Below are 22,396 nucleotides of genomic sequence, written 5' to 3'. Positions count from 1 at the left end.
TTCTTCCTCAAAGGGGACAATGAAGGAGACATATGACAAGTGAGAAATACTTGGAAAATCAGAAAAGGTTTCTTAAATATGTCAGATTATACAAAGTCATTACTCCCCATAATGCTATGTGGTGGAGGAATGCAAACCAGGACAGACCAACATACAACAATCACACATAAAGAAAATGGAGAAGGCCTTTTATACAAATATTTGTTGTTATTTTCTGATGTTTACATTGGTATTTATGTTCCTCAAGAGGCTTCTTCTACCCAGTTTCATCTCACCTCATAAATATAAACCTTTTCTTTCTCTTTGACATATTTAAAATTATCCATTTAATTAGTCCCAAGTTTCTATGTAGTAGCAAATTCAACATTCTATCCACACTCAAGATAATGGAGCTTCTTCTGAATTCTGTATTGGATTTCATTATTTGAATGTGTATGTCACTGGCAAGATCAACATTTATTACACATCCCTAACTGTCCTTGAGAAGGTGGTGGTCCTTTTTAGGCTGTTTCAAATTTAACCACATTGCTGTGAGTCTGATGTCACATGGTGGCCAGAATAGATAAGGCTGGTGGATTTACTTCGCTGAAGAACAGTAGTGCAGCAAATGGATTTTTACAACAATCCACTAGTTTTATGGTGACTATTAGTGATACTAGCCTTTTATTCCAAAGCTAATTAACTAAGTTTAAATTCCTCAATTACTGCAAAAATGCTTGGTGACTAGTTCTCTTTTATCTTTCTTCAGTTTCCATGAAAACGGCTTTATGGAGGACTTGGACAAGACCTGGGTGAGATATCAGGAGTGTGACTCACGTAGCAATGCTCCAGCCACTCTGACCTTTGAAAACATGGCAGGTAAGTGTGCCACGAGCTACCCAAAATCTGATGGAAAACTTTATATTTTGTTGTTTTGCAGGAACTGTTGGGAGTCGAAGTCCTGAAGGATCCAGCACAAGAACGTAAGGACTACGAGCAGGAGTAGGCAGTCCAGCCCCTCAACCCTGATCTGCCATGTTATATGATCATGGCTGGTCTTTTCTCAGCCTTAACTTCACTCGCCTTCCTATTCTCCATAACCCTTCAACCCACTATTAATTAAAAATCTGTCTCCTCAAATTTACTCAATGTCCTGGCATTCACCACACTTGGGTAGTGAATTCCAGAGAATTGTGACTGTTTGAGATAAGTAATTTCTTCTCATTTCTGTTTTAAATCAGTTTACCCCTTAATCCAAAATCATCAGCGTGAATTGATTTTCATTCCCCTATTAATCATATTGCCTGCTCAGTAATCAACTCTATCTCTGTCTATGCTGCCTTATAGAAAGCAGGTCCAGGCAGATATAGTAGGGTTAGTAAGAACTACCTTTGCTAAGTCAGAGATAACAGTGTGGAGCTGGAAGAACACAGCAGGCCAGACAGCATCAGATGACCGGGAAAGCTGATGTTTTGGGTCAGGACCCTTCTCCAGAAAATCAGAAGAAGGGTCCCGATCCAAAACGTCAGCTTTCCTGCTCCTCTGATGCTGCCTGGCCTGCTGTGTTCCTCCAACCCCACACTGTGTTATAGGTACAATAAGGTGTTGCTCACCAGCATTCCACTGTCAATGTAATTTTTAATGATCAAAGACTGGAGACAGGACAGCAGCTGTTTTCACTCATTACTATGGGAGTGATGGGACAGCAGAGTTTGCATTAACCTTAAAGGCTTTGCCTTTCTTGATTGTTTTCTTTACAACGGTTGTTGTCATACAGCAGTTAATATCCATCTTTCCAAAGAGCTGACCAACCCTTTCAGCTAATTAGTGAAAGCAGGAATGGTGCCAGGAAACATCAGTGATGGGCAAAGGCATTTCTAGGTGAACAGGACATTGAGCTCAGGTCAAAGTTATATTCTGCACTGATGAGTACTTGTTGCCACATGTATTCACCTTCATTTTTTTCATCAGACAGTTCCTCAAATATGCAGCATCCACATGACTGAAAATAAGAATTTGTTTAATACTGTCAGCTCTGACAGTTATTTTATATGATTGTCAGATAGCTGACTTACAGCTGTTTACAGTGTTGGCAATTGATGTAGCATGCACACATGGAAAAAGAAATTGAATTTGCTACATATTGCAGTTTGATCCATTTGCTGGTGTTACACTTTGAAGAGCCAGCGCTTCCATCTGTTACTGAACCTCTTCCTTTGTTTCCTGTCTTTTAGGTGTCTTTATGTTGGTAGCTGGGGGGATTGTTGCAGGAATATTTTTGATATTCATTGAAATTGCTTACAAACGCCACAAAGATGCTCGAAGAAAGCAGATGCAGCTGGCCTTTGCTGCTGTCAATGTCTGGAGAAAGAATTTGCAGGTATGTTTTAGGATTCAGTCCCAGAACTCTCTGCATCATATCATTGAAGTGCTACTAGTGATATAAAATCTTATGTAAAAACTAAAGAATTGTCACCTTCAGTCCTGTAACCACTCAGACTCCCAAGCCCATTCTAACTCTCTGCTAGTCCCCACTGTCCTGCACATCTTTCCTCATGTGGTACTTATCTGGTTCTCTTTTTAAAACCATAAATGAAGCTGCCTCCACCTTACTCCCAGACAGTACATTCCAGATCCTAACCAGTTGCTGTGTAAGAAGGTTATATCTCTTGTTATTTGGTTCCTTTTGCCATTCACCTTAGATTAATGACCCCTGTGGTTCTGGATCCCTCTGTTAATGAAGCCAGTTTATTCCTAAACATCTGTGCAGGTTTCTCGTGATGTTGAATACCTCTATCAAGTTGCCTCTTAGCCTTCTCTACCCTACAAGCAACAACTCCAGCTAAGGTACATAGGGGCACAAGAAGTAGGACCTGGAGGTGACCATACAGATTTTGAACCTATTCTGTCATTCACTATTATCATGGCTTACCCTGTGCTTCTTCTTTCGTACACCCTTCCCATATCCCATAACTTGCTGAGAGCAACATTTAAATGATGGTGCCTGAAATAACTGCACAGAGGCCAGTATCCCATCATCAAGTCACCTTTTACTTATATGTGCGCAGTACATGGGGTCTGATCCGCCAGCTCAAAGCCAGTCTCTAGACTGAGGAGACCTACTGAATCTCCTGTTTATACCTGTTAGCCAAGGGTCCCTGATTGGCCCAATTAAGGATCTCGTAGTCAGGGAGATCCAGCTGGCCCTGGTTCCAATCACTAAAGTGCCTCCATAAACCTCTGGGGCAGACAATCCAAAGATTCACAACCCTGTGAGTAAAGAAATTTCTCCTCCCCTCAATCCCAAATAATTAATTCCTTATCTTGATGCTGTGCACCCATGTTTTAGATTCCACAGCCGAGTAACCTCTCCATGTTGACCCAGTCAAAGCCTGTTCTGAATTGTGCAAATGCCTCATTTATCCCAATTCTCTCCTATCTGCCCATTAACCAGTCCTCCAACTATGCTGATATATTACACAGAACTTGATGAATTCTGATCTCCACATGTTAATTGTGCTTCACAAATGCTTTTTAGACATGTAAGTACATTACATTTACTGGTTCCTCTTTATCTATGTTAGCTGTTCCATCCTTAATCAGCTTCTCTGATCTATTCAGGTAATTGAATAAAGGACATAAATGCAGCCTTTCCTGTAAATCCTGACTGCACAGTGTCTAAATCTACCAGATCATTCTTAAAATATAATACCTGGAACTGGTCATGACATGCCAGTTGAGGCAGAACCAGTGTTTCATGAAGGTTCATCGCAATTTTCTTTCCACTGAACTCAATTCCTATATTTATAAAGTGCAGCCATTTTAATCACTTTTGCTGCCACCTTCACTGATTTGTGCGCATTTAAATTAAAGTCCCTCTGCTCCTGCATTCCCTTTAGATATGCACCCTTTATTTTGTACTGTGTCTCCTCATACTCTCTACTAAAATGACTAATTTTACAATTTCCTGCTTGAATTTTACCTGCCTGCCCAGTTCACCAACCTGCCTGTCCTTCTAAAGTTTTACACTATTCTTCACAATGCTTCCAAATTTTGTGTCATCTGCGCATTTTAAATTTGTCCTTTACAGCTGAATCTAGGTCATTTAAAGATCAAGAAATGCAGTGGTCCTATTGCAGATGCTGTAATAACTCACTATGTAATAAAACAACTGTTCACACCACTCTCTGTTCTATCTCGAACCTAATTTGGCTCTGTTAAGCAATGCCTCAGTTTTAAAACTCTCATTCATTTTTTCATATCCCTCCATCACAATCCCTAACTCAGTAGTTTCCACCAGTCCAATTCCAGCTCCTTAGGTATTTTATATTTTATTTGCTTCACCTTTGGAGGCCGTGCATAGGTCACAATCTCTCTAAGATTCTGTTTCCTGTTTTAAGATACTCCTTAAAACCTATCCCTTTTAAGCTTTTGATCATCTGGCATAATGTCTCTTTGGATCAATGTCAAGTTTTGTTCTATAATGCCCCTGTAAAAAAATCTTCGCATGTTCTATTATGTTGAAGACACTAAATAAATGCAAGTTGCTGTCACTAGTGCACTCTGTATATGCTGTGTACTCTGTACATGTCTTCCCCTGCAAAGTACCCTGTACATGTACTGCCCCTGCAATGTTATCACTCTGTATGTGTCCTGTCCCTGCAATGTTATCGCTTTGTATATGTGCTGCACAGTACGTAATTCTCTTCACAGGTTCAGAATTCAGCATCAGATAAAAAGAATGCTTCCTTTATGAGTTTAGAATCTAACTGGTTTATTGATAAATTTCTGATTTTTCAGAAGAATTGGTCCTAAAATAATCTTGTCAGGGATGGAATTGTATTTGTTTTAAACCTGGTTAAAGTGTAGTTTTTCCTCTTCCCTCAATGTTTAAGCCTAGTGTATATTTCCATGTGTCATATAGAGTCCATGATCGAAGCATTGATGTATTGCATTGATTCAGAGGCCTTTATATCCTCCAAGTGAGGCAGAGACACTGAAGGTGAGAGAATGGGCACCATAGTGCCTGATTTAGAACTTTACTTAAATATGCATTTTCTTGGTGAGTTCTGGCCAAACTGTTTAGCAATTGAGTAATGCTGTACTGAAAACCCTGTGATGACATGCCTGTGGTTTCCATAATGGCTGTCAACAGCACCCAAAAGGTAAGTGACCATTCCTCTGCTCGTGAGCACTGAACTAATTTCTGTTTGTGAACAATAGCTCAAGAAATATTTACAAATTGGCCTGGTTCAGACTTTGAAGCTAATTTCATGCATGGTTTTAGAGAAGTGCTGTTCTAACCAGTCTTGGCTGCTATTTGGAAAGAAGAGTATATTGAGAGATGTGAAGTAGGAGAAGGACTGAAGTAGGGCTCAGAAATGTATGGAATGCAGATTCTCTGGTGGCTTGTTGAGATTTTGTTGCAGTGGCCCTTGGTACTTTGGCTATTTGGTGGAGATTCCTAGGAATACAAATGTGCAAGACAGAAGTGGAAGCGGTTGAGGTGTTGATTTCCAGGATAGCCTCTGGAGTGACCATTTTGGGTAATTAATCAATGTTGAGTTTTAAAAATCAATGATAAAATCGAATGAACATTTGTGTGCTTTCCTCATTTAGTACTTCATAAAACCTGGGAGCAAGTTTTATATTAAGAAGTTTACCACATTACTGATATTCTCTGTAACTTTAAGTATTTGCAGGCTTCTAGATCCACAGGGAGTTTAGAGATAAGACTTTCTTCAAACAGATAGGATTTTACACCAAAGAAACTCACAGTAAAACTGCTATTGTTTCATCAAGTGTTCCCTATGCAGGGAACCGGGTCTGATGTATTAAATTATGACCCAAAGCAGATTTGAACCACCACCTGTTAAGTACATTTTTCTTCCCAGATGGTCGTGACTTTTGTTGGGCTATAGTTGCACAGACCTCAGTGTTTTCTGGTAACTTCCCAACCTGTTACTTCTTTGTTGTAACTTAACAGAAAGGAGGTGTAATTTCTGTTGCATACAAATGCAAATCATTAATTTTCACAAAACAACATAAACAGCGGTTATTATTTATTCCAGAGCTGTTAATTAATACTTTCCCTCAGTCAGCATAGCCGAGAATACATTCCTTTCTGAGACGAGTATGGAATCATTTGCATAAATCGAATAACAATGATGCACGATCCTGCACAGAGGTTGAGTGAATGATGCTTTGGCTACCTGACAATAAGGGGCATTACAGCCAATCTTGATAACACATTTACTTTCACATTTGACCTTGGATCATTTCTAGCAGATATTTCTCGATTTCATCTAAGAATAGGAGTAACTAATGTTCTCTTTCCCTATACTATGTACATGGCATTGAGATCAAACCTGCTGCCCTTTCACTTGTTAGCCAATACCTATCCTAACTAAAATAACACTGGGCTGGGCCTGCTCCAATCAGAGTTCTTCAGTGGTTTCTGCTGTGAAGCAGAAACCACCATTAAAAAAAATGTGTGCCTGCCTTTTGTAAGATATGTTGTGAAGATAGTAGGATTGAGGGATGGCACAGTGGCTAGCGCAGATGCCTTATAGCATCAAGCACCTGGGTTTGATTCTACCCTTGGTCAACTGTCTGTGTGGAATTTGCACATTCTCCCTGTGTCTGCGTGGGTTTCCTCCGGGTGCTCCGGTTTCCTTCCACAGTCCAAAGCTGTGCAGGCTAGGTGGATCGGCCATGCTAAATTACCCATTGTGTTCAGGGATGAGCAATCTGGGTGGATTAGCCATGAGAAATGCAGTGCAGGATAGGGGGCTGAATTTGGGTGGGATGCTGGAGGGATGTGTGGACTTGATGGGTCGAATGGCCTGTTTTCATGTTGTAGGGTTTCAATGATTCTGTGAGAAGTCTTCCAGCTTCACAGGCCTCCTGAAGTTTGCTGCCAGCTTGCAATAAGCCCTTAGTGCTTATCCTCCCTCACCTTGCTTGAAGTCATCAAAACTGCCTCAGGGCATATCAGAGGACCACTGCATGCAAGGCAGGCTGTTGGTCACAATTGATCCCCAAGGAGTGGGTATCTGATTTTGGACAGATGACAGGCACATCAAGCTGATGGATCATCTAAAGGAGTGAAATTTGGCCCAGTCTCCTGTCAGGGATGAGTTGGCTCTTCGGTATTTTCTACTTCACTGTCTCACTGACCTGGACCTGCTAAGTGGATCGTGCCTCTGTGAATTGAGGACAATAGATAAATGGTGTTTTAGATAATGGAGGATGCCCAACAAGATAAATTTTAGAGACATGATGGACTAATTAGTTTGTAGGAAATGTCACATCACTCTGTTTTCTTTTCCTCTTAAACTTGAAAAACCTGAATTGTGAAGCTGATGTTTCGGGCCTAGACCTAGGCCCGAAACGTCAGCTTTCTTGCTCCTCTGATGCTGTTTGGCCTGCTGTGTTCATCCAGCTCTACACCTTGTCATCTCAGATTCTCCAGCATCTGCAGTTCCTACTATCTCTGAATTGTGAACTCTCGTAATGGTAATGGTTGAAATGAGCAAGAATTGGTCAACTTCATTGTAAACTTCAAACATTCCCTGGGAGCATGTATCAGTTCTTCTAGAAATGAAATATCTATTCTTTCTTTAAAGTCTGACATCTCCATTAAGCTTTCATATACGTATTCAAAGTGCCGTCCAATATAAACCATCAATGATTCACGTGATCTGAACTCATGCTGTGCTTTTGGAATGTCTGCTTATAGTTGGAATTTGTAACATCTGCTTTAGATTGACGGCTGTGATTTCAACTGAAATGTTATCATTTGGAATGTGTACCTGGATTTGGAATGTATACCCATTGTTTGGAATAGATACTATCAATGAGAATTTCTACCTGTGGATTTGGGTTTAGATTTGGATTACGCTGAAGTTGCAAAGTACACATTTCTTGGGATGGACACATGCATTTTGATTTGGAGTCTGTATTGTAGTTGTGAGTTGTGGTTTTGTACTTTGCTATTGAATCAATAAATATTGTTTGAACCAGGTCCCCACATTTGAAAAGTGTGACGTAGTTTATATTGCGTGGACCTAGATCAGGAGCTGCATGGCTTGCTCTTGCTTGACCAAGTAGGAACAACTATCATACAAAATTAGTCAGGCCCTCAATATCATGAAATAAGCAGACTTCCAGGGTCTCAATGTTGATTGGTATCTTGTCTTTGGAGGATTTTGGCATCTTGTGTCCCAGGCATTATTAAAGGCAATCATCACATCTTAAAGGGTACTTTCAATACAAGCAAGTTCAGGATTTGGCAGACCAAAACATAGCTTTATGGGTCTGCTGCCTCTCAGATACAGAACTAGAAATCCTGGTGGAGGAAGTTACCATGAGAAAGGATGTACTCAAGTGCCAGAGTAGGAAGGCTTGCCAGCAAGTGGACACAGGTGGTGGAACACATCAGCTCCAAGAGCATTCTCCAACAACATGGTTGCAGTGCAGGAATTTCAGTTATCTGGGCAAGATTGCCAAGGTAAGATTTCCAATTCTTATCATGCATCAGTCTCTGTATAACTGCATGACCCAGAACTCACCAGATTTTTATCCACCAGCCTCCAATTACTGCAGCACATTTTCTTCCAGCTCCTCCTGCTACATTTTGCATCTCCATCTGTCCTCAATATTGCTGCCTCATTTCCACACACCTCAGCTAAGCCTCACATACCAAGAGTTTTATTTGACCATGACAGACAGACCCTCAGAGCATTCTGCTAGGCTAACATAAAGACTCTCGCTCTTGGATACAAGGGAAACTAACAAACTATAATAGATAGGAGGAGGATTAGTAATCATTTAGGTTCCTTCTTGAGCAAGGAGCAAGTAATGCCAATCATAGAATCCCTACAGTGTGGAAACAGGCCCTTTGGCCCAACAAGTTCACATTGACCCTCAAAAATCCCACCCAGGTCCATTTCCCCTATGACCCACCTAATCTACATATTCCTGAACACTATGGGAAATTTAGCATAGCTAATCCACCTAGCCTACACATCTTTGGACTGTGGGTGGAACCTGGGGCACCCACGCAGACACAGGAAGAATGTGCAAACTCCACACAGACAGTCGCCTGAGGGTGGGATCAAACCCAGCTTCCTGGCACTGTAAGGCAGCAGTGCTAACCACTGAGCCACCGTGCCACCCTAAACCTATACATATTGGTTGGATCAAGGGCATGTCAATTGGTGCATCCTGAGGACATGTTTAGCTACTGCACACTTTCTTCCTTCTCACTAAAATCTCAACCTTACACAATCTGCACGACAACAATCTCTCCTGTGTCTCTGCTTGAATTAATCTTTATCATAGAATCCCTGTGGCATTAAAAGAGGTCATTTGCGCACCAAGTCTGCATCGACCCTACAAAGAGCATCCACTCAGATCCAGCTCACTATCCTATCTCCATAGCCCCATATTTGCCATGGCTAATCCATCTGACCTACACATCCCTGGACAGCATGGGCAATTTAGCATGGCCAGTGCACCCTAACCTGCATACCTTTGCACAGGAGGAGGAAACAACAGCACCAAGTAGAAACCGTTGCAGACAAAAAGAACATGCAAACTCCACACTCAGTCACCCAGGTTGCAGTCGAACCCAGGTGCTTGGTGCTATGAGGTAGCAGTGCTATCCACTGAGCTGAGAGAGATTTATGTCTCTCTTCCTGTCAAGGCAACAAAATGTAGAGCACTCAACTGTTGAGGATGTAGCAGAAAGCAGCAGCCAAGAAGCTGCAGTTACTTTAGCAAGCATGGATTCAGAAAATGACACTACACATGCTGTCGAGTAGCAAGGATTGTTGCACTGGGGTATGCACAGAATACTAGCATACAGCAGTATGAACTGTAGGATGATACAGCTAAGGGAGTTACTCGTCAAAGGCAGAAGGCACAGACTAGTCCTGTAACAGAATGCACAGATGAAGATCTCAAGGGCACAAGTTTCTAAGCCCACTTCCTGTACATCAGAATCTTTTATTGCCCTGGTGGCTACAGAGACATCATACATCACAGCACAGAATGGCATACTCCAACTCCGGTTTATATTATGTTTGTTCTTCTCATAGAATGTGAGCAGCTAAAGGAAAAAATGCACATTTGACAGTTGTCTTTTGCACTGTTCTTTGTGTAAATTTTCAATTTTCCCAGCATCAATCCAAAGTGCTTCCCAGCCCCTGATGGTTTATTCCAGTCCTTTTATTTTATCTGTGACAGTTTGCAAATTTAGAACATGCTTTGGCAGTGAAATTTTCCTTCCCCAGAGATTCTCCTTCTAGGTCAAGCTAGTCTGTTTTAACTGCCCATAAATTTGGCCATCTCAACTGAAGTATGAATTTCCACCCATTCCTGCACAGTGAACCATAGGAACCTTTTTGGTTTCTCGCTGTTCCTTCTCTCCAGAATGTGAATGGACTCAAAATACTGCCTGTGATATTCTAGGAGTGAGTGTAACCTGATCTTTCCATTGACTTCTTCTGCATCCTTCCTCATGGCAACATAAATCAAATGGGATTTAAATCAGTAGATACAAACAGAAAGCATTACAATATTATCAATCTCATAATTGTAATAAGAGATGTTCAATTTTCTTTTATTGCAAATGGACTTTGCCTTTCTCTCTTTAATATTTCGTGATTTTGGCATTCCTGGCAATGCCAATATTTGTTGTCCCTTGCAATTTCCTTTTCATTGAGTGACTTACTCAGTCAGTTCAGAGGACAGTTAAGTCAAGGACATTGCTGAGGGTCTAGTGTTACATGTTGTTCAGTCGAGGTAGTGGTGGTACATTTCTTTCCCTAAGAGACACTAGTGAACTGACTATAGTTTCATGGTTGTTTCATCATCATTAATGAGACTAGCTTTATATTCTAGATGTTATTAACTGAATTTTAATTTCACCAGCTGCCAAGTTAGAAGTTCCGTCCAAGACACCAGAGCAAGAAACTGCACTACATGGTTACTAATCTAATGACATAACCATGATGCTACCATCTTCCCCTGCTTGCCACTTGTGTGATGGGAATGGTTCTTGCTATATTTTAGCACAACCTAATGTTTGTGTTTAAATAGGATTGTCAAACACAATGGGCCCAAAATAGTAAAACCTGTGGTGAGAATTCCTGCTGTTTTGCTGGAAACTCACCTTGCTGTTATCTGGCTCTGTGACTGAATATCGAGTCAGCCGTTTAATCAATGAACAGAAGCATGGGGAGCGTGAATGGAGATGCCACTACTTTTTTTTACTCTGTTGTCACATGGAGGGGAGGCAGTGTAGAGGCACTGCCGTATCACAATGGTAATTGGCCCTTTAAGGGACCAACTAAAACTGAGCTTTCTCAAGCTGCTTCCTATAAGAGTGACTAATTCAAAAGTACTTCATTAGTTGTGCAGTGCTGTGTGGTGATTGTGAAAAGCACTATTTAATATAAGTTTTCCTTTTATTTTGGCAGCAGCCCTGCGTTCCTACCAGTCTCTGACCTAGTGGTTTAGTGCTTTGACTGGTTCCTCAAAACTAGCTGGCCCCAATTGTTCCTGATTGATGCCAAGGTACAGCAGCTTGAGTTAGGCTCACTAGAGCCAAAGGTTTCTTCCCCTAACAATCAGGTTCCTACAACAGGGAAACAATGTCTTTGCAGCAGTGGAATAGATCATTAAAACTCTACACCAAGGTGATTACAATTCAATACTGAAAGAAGGAAATGTTAAATCCTCAGTGTGCGAACTGGAAAGGTAACATTCTGATATTGGTCTTGCATTGATGTTGGTCTTCATGTTCTCCCCTTTTGAGATAGTAGGTACAGAAGGCCTTCAGAGGCTGTTAGAATTGAGGAGGTGTAGGGCTACTAAAGGGAGGGGAGGATTAGTCAAGAGAATCTGCCACCCATAATTAGTTGCTGTTTAATTCTGTCAGTTGGCTGCTCCAGCTAGCATTCCTCTTTCTCATTTTCCTTTTCTTTTTTCCGTTCCCTTCTTCACTCTCAAAAGCACACCTTCCTTCTGCAGCTTAGCCCTTCTGATTGATAGGATTGTGCAGCAAAACAAAACAAGTCTAGAGACATAAGTGGGTTGGTTAGGCAGAACTCCGTTTGGGTTAGTCCAGGATCCAGACACCTGTGATTTTCTCAGTAGAGTTTTGGCTTAAATGTGGCTCTTGGTGTGTTGGCACTACTCATATGTGCCCGGATTCCAGGCAGGAGTTCTGAATCAGATGTAGAGGGATACCTGTGACCTCCCAAGGACCGAGCTCCCATCTGCCAGACTAGATCAAGAAGAGGTGGATTGTAGACCCTGGTGACACAAAGATAGGGGGTATTGTAAACAGTATAGATTGTAGCATATTCTATCAACATCTTCTTGTCAATGTTAAGTGAATGGGCAACTGTTGCAAATGGATTTCAGAATGGCCAATTGTGAGATCCTCCACTTTGGATCTAAAATTAATAGGACAGGGTATTTTCTAAATTGTGAAATGGTGAGAAGCATTGAAGATACAAAGAGACTTGGTGAGTCCAAACACACAGATCATTGAAATGTCTTCACCAGGCATAGAAAAGCTTCACAAAATCAAATGGTACCTTAGCGTTACAAAGTCTTTGAGTTACATTGAGTGATTCTGGGCACCACACCTTAGGATATAATGGATTTGGAGGGAGAGCAATGTGAGGAGGTCTTGTCACGGATTGGGAGCATCCCTGCATCTGAGTCAGAAGCTCATAGTTCAAGTCTCACTCCAGGATCAAGTAAGGCACATTCATAATATGATAAAATGGGTTGAGCATCAGCCTGCAAATCCTTCTAACACCTGCCAATGACAGGCAGCAGGAATGGAAGAAAATCTTGGTCAGCCATATGTTGGAAAGAAACTTGCAACTTTGACCATTCTATCCGTAGCTCCAGGTTAAATCATACCTGTTAGCGGGGAGAGGCAGTTAGCTAGATGACTAGAGTGGATCAGATTGATGTTAGCAACTGCCCAGGGTCTGATTCCAGTTCTGGATGGGGTGGATTTGAGACATGTCTTCTTGCCATAGGACTGGTGGAGATTGTGGTGCTGGTGTAGGACCTGCTTTTGCAGGGACAGCTTAACAAGAAGAAAGGTGAACAGTATTTATTTGCCATAATAGTACTTCAGCTCTATGTGTTAAATTAGTGGACTTTATGAGGTGAAATTACACAAACTGGGGTTGTATTTTCTTAAATTTGGAACTTGAAGTAATGATTTGGATTTCAAGCAACTAAGGAAACGGGTTTGAAAGAGAGACCTATAGATAGGTTATTGGTAACCAAATTTAAAATTTAGAATCAGACCTTTCAAAAGGAAAATTGGGTTAGTACGTTTGAAGGGAAGGCAAACATTTGGAACTCTTTAGAACAAATGGTAATTACTCTAAATGCAGTGGTAATTTTAAAACTGAGATGGATACATTTTTCTCGACCAATGCTATTTAAGGAAAGGGAGAAAATGGAGTGAGGTCACAATTCAGCCATGACCCAAATCAAATTGAGGAGCAAGCTCAAGAGATTTAATTAACGTCCGTTTCTCTTGAATGGCAACATATCAAAGCTCCTTAACTAATGCCAGTAAACTAGGGAGAGACCTATATTATTCCCTGCCTGTGGAACTTCTTCCTGAAATTAAACACAACTGTTTAGTTGTTTTGTAATTCTAGGTGGTGTGTTGTGGGGGCGCATTGTTAGTTGAGAGGGCTGGGTTGGATGGGAAAACAGGGTCACAGATGTGCAGTCAGTGAAACTTTGCACTGAGAGAAATCTAATGTTTTAGACAAATCTAAGAACGGATAAGCAACATGCATGAAAGGAAAATCAGACATCTGATACTCTTGTAGACAGCAAACTGGTGAATGCTACTTAATGTTACCTACTGCAGTCTGGAATGAGCCTGTGATGTATGAATTGAAAGTCACTTTTTCCTTCAGGATCGTGGTCATGCGCTGGGGACCCTTGTGTTTGGTTCCAATTCTGGTACATTATGCGACAGAGGGCAATGTCTGCCTGTCTGCTGAGACAAAACCTCCGGGTGCATGCAGGCAATCCCAAGGTGAAAGCTTTAATGGAACCTCAAGGTATGTAAGTTGGGTATTGACAGGGATGTTTTGGTCATCTTGGATGGGGAGTAGTGGAAAAGAGGTGGGGTTTGGAGATCAGGTGGGTAAGAAGTGGATTACAAACTTCAGGGACCTCTGATGCAGAAGGGCATCCCTTGAATATTGTACCACCTTCCTTGACAGCCTTTTAGAAACTTCTCAAAAAAGGTAGCCCCTTTCCAGTTTCTGGTCACTGGTAACCCCCAGGATGTTGCATTTAACAATCATGCCATTGAACATGAAGAGGAAATGGTTCGGTTCTCTGTTTGAGCTGGTCATGGCCACTTACTTGTGTGCAATGGTTATGATTTGCCAGCTGGAAGCCCAAGCTTGGACATTGTCCAAATCTTGCTGAACATTGCAACTGAGGAGTTGGAAATAGTGTAGAATGTTGTGTGATCGTCAGAGATAACCACTTCTGACCTTAGTTAATTAATGAAGCACCTGGAGGTGTTTCTTGGGGCTCTTGTTCCACAATGATACAGTCCCTACCTCTGGACCAGGAAACCTGGGTTCAAGGTTCATTTACTCCAGAGATATATAACTGATTGGAAAATATCTAACTTGAAGAGCAGGGCCCTTGTTGTGCAAAATTAGTGTTCCTACCTCTGGGCTTGAAGATTTGGGTTCCAGTCTCACATTCTGCAAAGATTTCCGGAAGGCATTCAACAAGGTGCCACACAAAAGGCTGCTGCATAAAATAAAGATGCACAGCATTACAGGTAATGTATTAGCATGGATAGAGGATTGGTTAACTAACAGAAAGCAAAGAGTCGTGGTAAATGGGTGTTTTTATGCTTGGCGATCAGTGGTTAGTGATGTGCCTCAGAGATCATTGTTGGGACCGCAGTTTACAATTTACATAGATTATTTGGAGTTGGAGACCTAGTGCAGTGTGTTAAAGTTCATAGATAACGCTAAAATGAGTGGTAGAGCAAAGTGTGTAGAGGACATTGAAAGTCTGCAACGGGATGTAGATAGGGTAGGTGAGTAGGCAAGGGTCTGGCGCATGGACTACAATGTTGGTAAATGTGAGGATTTCCATTTTGGACAGAATAACAGGAAAATTGACTGTTATTTAAATGGTGAAAAATTGCAGCAAGCTGTTGTGCAGAGGGACCTGGGTGTCCTTGTGCATGAATCATAAAAAGTTGGTTTGCAGGTGCAACAAGGAATTGAGAAGACAGATGGAATATTCTCTTTCATTGCCAGAAGGATGGAGTTTAAAAACAGGGAGGCAATACTGCAGCTGTGTAGGGTGCTGGTGAGATCACACCCGGAGTATGGTGTACAGTTTTGGTCTCCTTACTTGAGAAAGGATGTACTATAGCATTGGAGTGGGTGCAGAGGATGTTCATTGGGTCGATTCTGCAGTTGAGGGGGCTGGCTTATGAGGAGAGATTGACTAGTTGGCACTATACTTCTTGAAATTTACAAAAGGAGGGATCTTATAGAAACGTCTAAAATTTTGATGAAGTAGATAAAATAGAAGCAGGGAGATTGTTTCCACTGGTGGGTGAAACTCAAACTGGGGGCATAGCCTCAAAATAAGAGGGAACAGGTTTCGGACTGAGCTGAGGAGGAGCTTCTTTACCCAAAGGGTTGTGAGTGTGTGGGATTCCCTGCCCAGTGAAATTATTGAGGCTACCTCATTGAATGTTTTGGAGGCAAAAATCGATAGATTTTTGAACAGTAAAGGAATTAAGGGCTATGGTGAGTAGAGTTGAGTCCACAAAAAGATCAGCCATGCTCTTATTGATGGGAGGAGCAGGCCCGAGGGGTCAGATGCTGCTCGTATTTCTTATATTCTTATGAACAGGTTGCTTAAGAAAAACCTACTGAAGACAATTCCTGTGCTCTTTTTGGGGATCTTGTGGAACAGTACTAGTGTCCCTTCCTCTGAGTCAGGAGGCTCAGGTTAAGTTTCACTGTACCAGAGATATGTAATAACATCTCTGAATAGGTTGATTAGAAAATTGCTACCCTGAGGAGCATATGCAGTGATGTCCTGGGACTGAGATGATTGACCTCTATCAAGCACAGCCAGCTTTCCTTGTGCTAGGTAGAAACAGCACAATTTAAAAATAACTCTGCATACTAAAATTAATTTGCGAAATAGCTGATCTCCTTGTTTTGCACCTGGAACCTCAAGTTGTCATTTTGTTCGACCTCTACTGACTGTTGGTTAAAGGAATAGACCTTTAATCTTGCCGGATAGGACACCTTTTTTCAATGCAGTACTGCAAAAGTTGGATTTAACCCCTTAGATTAAGTATTAGGTAAGATATTTTGTTTTAGGTTAAAGAACCAGGGAAACTGTTTTTGCACAGTGGATTAGACAGTGTCATCCATTTATGAGAAAAAGTTTTAAATTGCCTAGTGTGGTACTAGTAATAATGTTTGTGCATTTGTATCAAATTCCTTTATCTGCTATTTCAATACTGGCATTAATCTATGTATATTAAGTGGTTTAACACTTACATTAAAACTGTGATTAAAGAAAATTCCTCTGATCATATCCATTGCTAAATGTGCTATGTATAATCTCCACCATTGGCTATTGCACTTCACCATTCTGAACCTTAACAATAAGGTGAGCAGCATTACTGTTGAAAGAACGTTGCTTATATATCCTGTAGAATGCCTGTTTGTGTAACTTTCTTATGTCATATTGCCACAGTACGATTGCTAGGCCATAATTGAGAACAACTAGGAAAATTAAAATCAATTTGAATGAGGATCACTGATTTTAAAAATAGCTGCTTTTGAAGATTCTTATTTTCTTCATTATTTAGTTGGTAATTGAAGGCAGTACAAAACAGGAATGTAGCCTACGTTGGTGACTTATGTGTTGTGAACTTAATCAGTTTCAATGCTAAGTTCAATCCTACAGAGACTTTATAGTGATAGAAAGCTGAGTTACCTGAAGCTTTTTAGTGCAATTTAACTTTTGCATTGTATAAACTGGATCAGTACATTGCAAATCACCTTAGTCTGGTGTCTGTCTTTTGCCTGTCTTGACTGTCCTATCAGTCCCTGTGCCTGTTTATTAGCAACTGTCTCTCTGCCAGAGTCTTTTGAATGTGAAAATTATTTTAAAAGAACTCAAGTTTTGTTTGCAAACTTGGCAGACATTGTCTACATTGGCACTCTTCTACCTTTGACTCCATACTTCAAAGTTCAAGATTAGAAAATACTAAATAAATATTTTTATTTTGATTGAAACATTATTTCAAATAGTAAAGGATCCAAGTGAATGAAGAGTCCAGCCTTCAAACAGGAAATAGTGACTGCTGACACTACAATCTAAATACATGAAGTGGAGCCTACAACTGGCTCTTTCAGTTACAGTTTTCAAATACATTCCTCTGCATTCTCTGAAAAGGACGGCAATTCTTCAAGACACTAGTGGAGGAATCAATTTGGAATGACAGTTCCGCATTGGAAGGACCTGGTTGTTTTGCCTCAAAGTAATTTACCTCTCACTGCTGTTCCCAACACAAAGGCATGGATTTTTAAAAAAATGAACACAATTATAAAATAAAACATTACATAATATTAAATGCAATTTAATTATAATGGTGGCTTTTTTTTTACAGTGTTTTAAATAGTACTATTTTGATTTCAGTTCATTTGATTCTAATAATTTTGTTAGATTTTATTTTACTTTTAAAATTGCTTTAGAAATCACATGAAGAACACAAGTGTATTAGTGACAAGCGCACTACATACACAAAGGTTCATGCATTCTCATTTTCAAGATCTGAGCTACATTCATTAGATTCACTGCTCTTTCACAAATCTCGCTTGTGGTGAACTTTTTTGCTTTGATTCTACCATTAATGTTGCTTGACAGACCCTCCTTTGCCAGATGACAATATGAACCCTCTTAGTAATTAATCACTTCCTTTCCTAGACAGTTCATTGGAACTGCTTTTAATGGGCCAAGTTACCACATATATTTGCCAAGCCAAATATCTATAGTGTACATCTATTTGATTTCTGCTTGCCAGAACAGTTATTAGCTAGATTATAAATAGCTACTACCAACAGAAAAAAGTCAATAACTTCAAATATATCTGTTCTAGGATAGAAAAAGTGGTAGCGCAGAGCCTGACCCTAAAAAGAAAGCACCTTTTAGATCGCTCACTTCAACACTGACCTCCAGCTTCAAGAGACGTAGGTCTTCCAAAGACACGGTAAGAGGAATTGGGACTCCTTTCACCATGCCATGAGTCCATTAGCCCAAAGTTCATTCAGTACTATTACATATCCACCTCACCACATGCCCATGTGAAACAGCTGCATTACATCTTTAACACTGGGCAAAGGAAGGAGGCGAACTTGGGAGGACTCCAGAAGTGTTGATAACATCCTTGAATGTTTATGTCTGACACTTGTTCTTGCTCTCATTGCCATTGTTAGTTTCCCTGTTGATTTGAAGGAAATTCCCCTTGCTGATTGCTGATCCATTCATGATGAGAATAACTTTCAGTTAAATCCGATAACCACCACAAGACTCTAGGTTCATTCCCAAGATTCATATATTTCATCCTCCCTAAGCATCATGTCTTCTGCCATGTACAAGTATCATGTTTTATACAGTTTCAACAAACCATGTTCTCTGTCATTCACAAGAATCATTTACAAGAATCATGTTCTTTCAAATGCTTTTTGATAATGGTGATGATGAGGATGAAATTTCTAAATTAAATTACTGGCATTACCTTTTTTGATACATTTGTTAATTGTGATGATGTAATGATGTTTTTTTTTCTCTCTGCAGACACTTTTTCTTCCTTTTAGATTTTTTTCTTGACCAATTTTATCTTTATCTTGGCTTCTTGCTGTAAGGTCATCACAACTACACAGTAATCACACATTGTCAGCTACAAACTTTCTTTACTTTCATTTTGACATTCTTCACCTCCTACTTTAGATTCATTTTCCATATATATAGTGTTGATTTGGAGGGTGGATCTGTGTTTTCGGCTGCCATTAAACTCAGAAATATTGCCTTTCCAATGTGATCTTACAGAGGGTTGGGGAGGAGGCACAAGTTGAAGGTGCTAACCTTTGCTGCTTTCAGTGCTCACACTGAGCTTGAAAAACAGGATTCTCACGAAAGTGAGCTAGACCATTATTGAGACAGAGGACAAATAAATGTTGGACCTATGGTACACCCAAACTGAATTTGCTCACATCGCCACAAAATAAACTGAGCTGTAATCAAACAGATCTGGTTTGTTAGATCTAGACTTTATCCAAAGTAATTAAGGTGGACTAAGAGAAACGTCGTGATGAATGTTTTTTTCTCTCTATAATTAATAACAGACCAACAAAATTGCAGGAATGCACAGCTATGAACTGTGTAGTAACTGAAAATATATGCTTTGGTAATTTACACTGTGTCATAGACGAAAATAGGCATTCTCCTTTTCATTTAGAGATAAATTTGACTTCCAAATATCACAGCATTGATGTCCATGCACGTGAAAACATCACAAAATCATTATGGCAGTTTCAGTATTTTTCTGGTTCTATTGTAATTTAGTAGTGTTCTTTTTTACAATGTTTATGTTACTGATTTTTTAGTTAAAGCTTTGTTTCCCTTCTAATAAAATAGATTTTGAGAAAAATAATTTTAAAAGACTTGAACCCTGAATCATTGACTATATTTGGAAAAACTGAACATTTATGACATTTAAATTGAATTCATGAATGTTATTATGAAAGCTGAATAACAATATGAAAAATACAGCCAATCTAATGTAAAATAAATTAATGAACCCATAGCAGAACAGAATAGCTAAATCGGGCTTGTGAGGGGCCTGCAAGGCACGGGGCATTGAATCCGGCTGCCTAGTTCATACTGTACCTGAATTATAATCACAAATACCAGCTCAATAAACTCTAATGTCAAAATTTTAGAACCCCCACCATTGCTGGCGCATGACATTATCATTTCTCTTCTTCAGAGCTGTTGAACCCTGATTGCACTTTTTTGGGCAGATTTCAAGTTGCTTTCTTTATTTGCCACCTTGAATAGAATCAGTTATTAGCAAGCACAATACAAAAGACAATTCTCATGTACTGCTAAGTGAGCAATGTATATGAATCTATGCTCTCTCCTTCTAGCAACTATGCAACAGTGCCAATGATTCTAATTAGGGTTGCCAACTCCAGGGTTCCTGGAGGTTCATCAGATCCTGCTGCAACCAACACCTTGCAGTTAATCAGCCAGCATGTCCATTCTCGTGATGCACAACAATTTTATGCCAATTGAAAGACGGATGGACTGTTCATTACTTAAATGGATGATTTTTGACCATCAGTCAAATAACATCTTGGGCCATGTACATTTTTTAATATAACTGATGAAGGCACTTTTAAAACTCAGTCTTTATTTCCTTGTTTTTGTGCTGGGTTCCTTATAGCCATATTCTGAAGATTAGGCTTTAATTGATGGAGATGCCAGGGAAATCTTGGAGGGTTGGCAACCCTAGTCCTGAATGATCATGCTGTTGTATTTCTTCAATTGTACACATTCTGAAATGTTTGCCATTGCTTAACATGCACTTTTAATTCCAAATACAGGGGCTCTAAGTTGTGTTCTTTCATTTCCCTCTGGCTGCCTTCTAACTGGGGGACCATCATTTTATTTGATGTTTTCATCACTTCATCAGTTATAGCATAAAATCATTTTGTTTCAAGGCATTTTAAACTTCATTTGTATTTTTTAATTCAGACAATGCGACATCAGAAAATCTGCATCAGAAACTTTCCGTTCCCATTCCCCTTAATTGTACACTGTGCCATTATCCTTTCAGATATTGTTTAGAGAAATTCAATGTACTTTTTTTAAAATTGAAGAAGCATTTTACTTTCTGAATAAAATAAAATGCAAAAATACCTGTCTTGTCTGTCAGCCTGATTTATGTGCCTTCCTAGTCTTTGATATAAATTGAGCGATCTCATTTCAACAAACTTCAGCATTGCTAACCTCATGTGTACCTCATAACTTCTGCTCCATTGTGCAAACTCTGCCTGCTAGCTGTCATTTCTCAACCCCAACCACCTTGGCAGTCCTCAAGAAGGCAGAATCTTTGAATGCTGAAAATTTAATTTGTTGTTCTGACAAGAAACCATTTCTCTTTCTCCTTGCTTTCAGACTGAACAATGATGCTTCTTTCTTCTTCTCCTTCTTTAGATTAGAAGGTAGCCTGCCCAACCAATGACAGTGAACGCATACCTTTTGCGAACTACTTCTTCATCTCAGTATGTTTCTCTAGAACTATTATGAGGACCAACAGGCTAGGCATTATAAAATTCATATTAGTAAAATGCATCTTGGGTACTCAGTTTTCTCTTTGAATCCAAAATGGAATATAATACGATTACTTAGAAAATGGCAACTTCACATGGCCATTTGTACATAGATGGTATTGCAAAAGTTAGAAATCCTCATTTGAATTGATGGAAGGATATTAATGAAATAGACACTTGTTCACATTTTCACCCATATCATGAAATCTTGAGTGTTTACGTCTGCAACACTACAACTAATCTTTACATTAGGTCAGACTATGTAGTGCTATTGAATGAAATGAAGCGTAAAACGCAATTTAATGTAATACATACTGTATTGCAATTTGTGTTTTAGATTAATATACTTCATTTTAATTCCAGATCTCTCAATTTTTTGCCCTCTATGATTGATATAACAATAAAATGAATCTGTTGTTAAAACACTAGAAATAATAAGAATGAAAAGAAAAACTTATTTCTAACAGCAAGTATGAAGTAGAAACTAATTGAGGCCACTATGAATGCAATGAACAATATGGATGACATGATCTTGTTCACCGTAATGAGGGGGTGAACATAATATTATTCATTACCTGAAACATGCAATTTAAAAATATTTACAGAGTTTTTAAAATGGAAACAAGTATAGCCATCATCACCTGACGTAAGTACATCTGGTTCGAGTGGAATAAAGATAGCAATCATTCCTGTATGCACTAACTACTCCTCTGTTTAAAACGGAAGGGTTATATATATAAACGTTTGGGTCTGAGAAGGAAGCATTTCATTTGGAAAATTCCACAGAACAATGAATTAGTTTTGATAATTTTTTAATGTATTCCTTTCTAATATTTATTTGTCTGACCCTACAGCTATTTACTGAATTAACTGTCACTTGCAATGACTTTTAGGTTTTGACAGGCAGTACCGTTCTCTAGTTTTGTTTCCCATGATTTCTAGGTTTCAGG

At 39.7% G+C, this 22,396-nt stretch overlaps 1 protein-coding gene across 9 annotated transcripts in view; it reads left to right on the top strand.

Annotated features, from left to right (window-relative positions):
* Window positions 1-22,396, top strand: part of LOC125465399 (glutamate receptor ionotropic, NMDA 1) — a 153,707-nt gene that overhangs the window by 124,051 nt on the left and 7,260 nt on the right. For 3 of the 9 annotated variants that reach the window (XM_048558844.2, XM_048558840.2, XM_048558841.2), the window contains 3 exons: window positions 749-858; window positions 2,214-2,359; window positions 18,209-18,319. In XM_048558844.2, the coding sequence (XP_048414801.1) occupies window positions 749-858; window positions 2,214-2,359; window positions 18,209-18,319 (367 nt within the window). Of the gene's footprint in view, window positions 1-748; window positions 859-2,213; window positions 2,360-4,903; window positions 4,928-13,952; window positions 14,083-17,360; window positions 17,723-18,208; window positions 18,320-21,330; window positions 21,350-22,396 lie in introns of those variants that run through there. The other 6 variants (XM_048558846.2, XM_048558847.2, XM_048558842.2 and 3 more) reach the window with 5 other exon arrangements.

Source organism: Stegostoma tigrinum, chromosome 29, assembly GCF_030684315.1.
Source record: "Stegostoma tigrinum isolate sSteTig4 chromosome 29, sSteTig4.hap1, whole genome shotgun sequence".
Classification (NCBI taxonomy): Eukaryota; Metazoa; Chordata; class Chondrichthyes; order Orectolobiformes; family Stegostomatidae; genus Stegostoma; species Stegostoma tigrinum.
The sequence above is the reverse complement of the archived record's forward strand: the minus strand, read 5'-3'. Positions and strand labels throughout refer to the sequence as shown.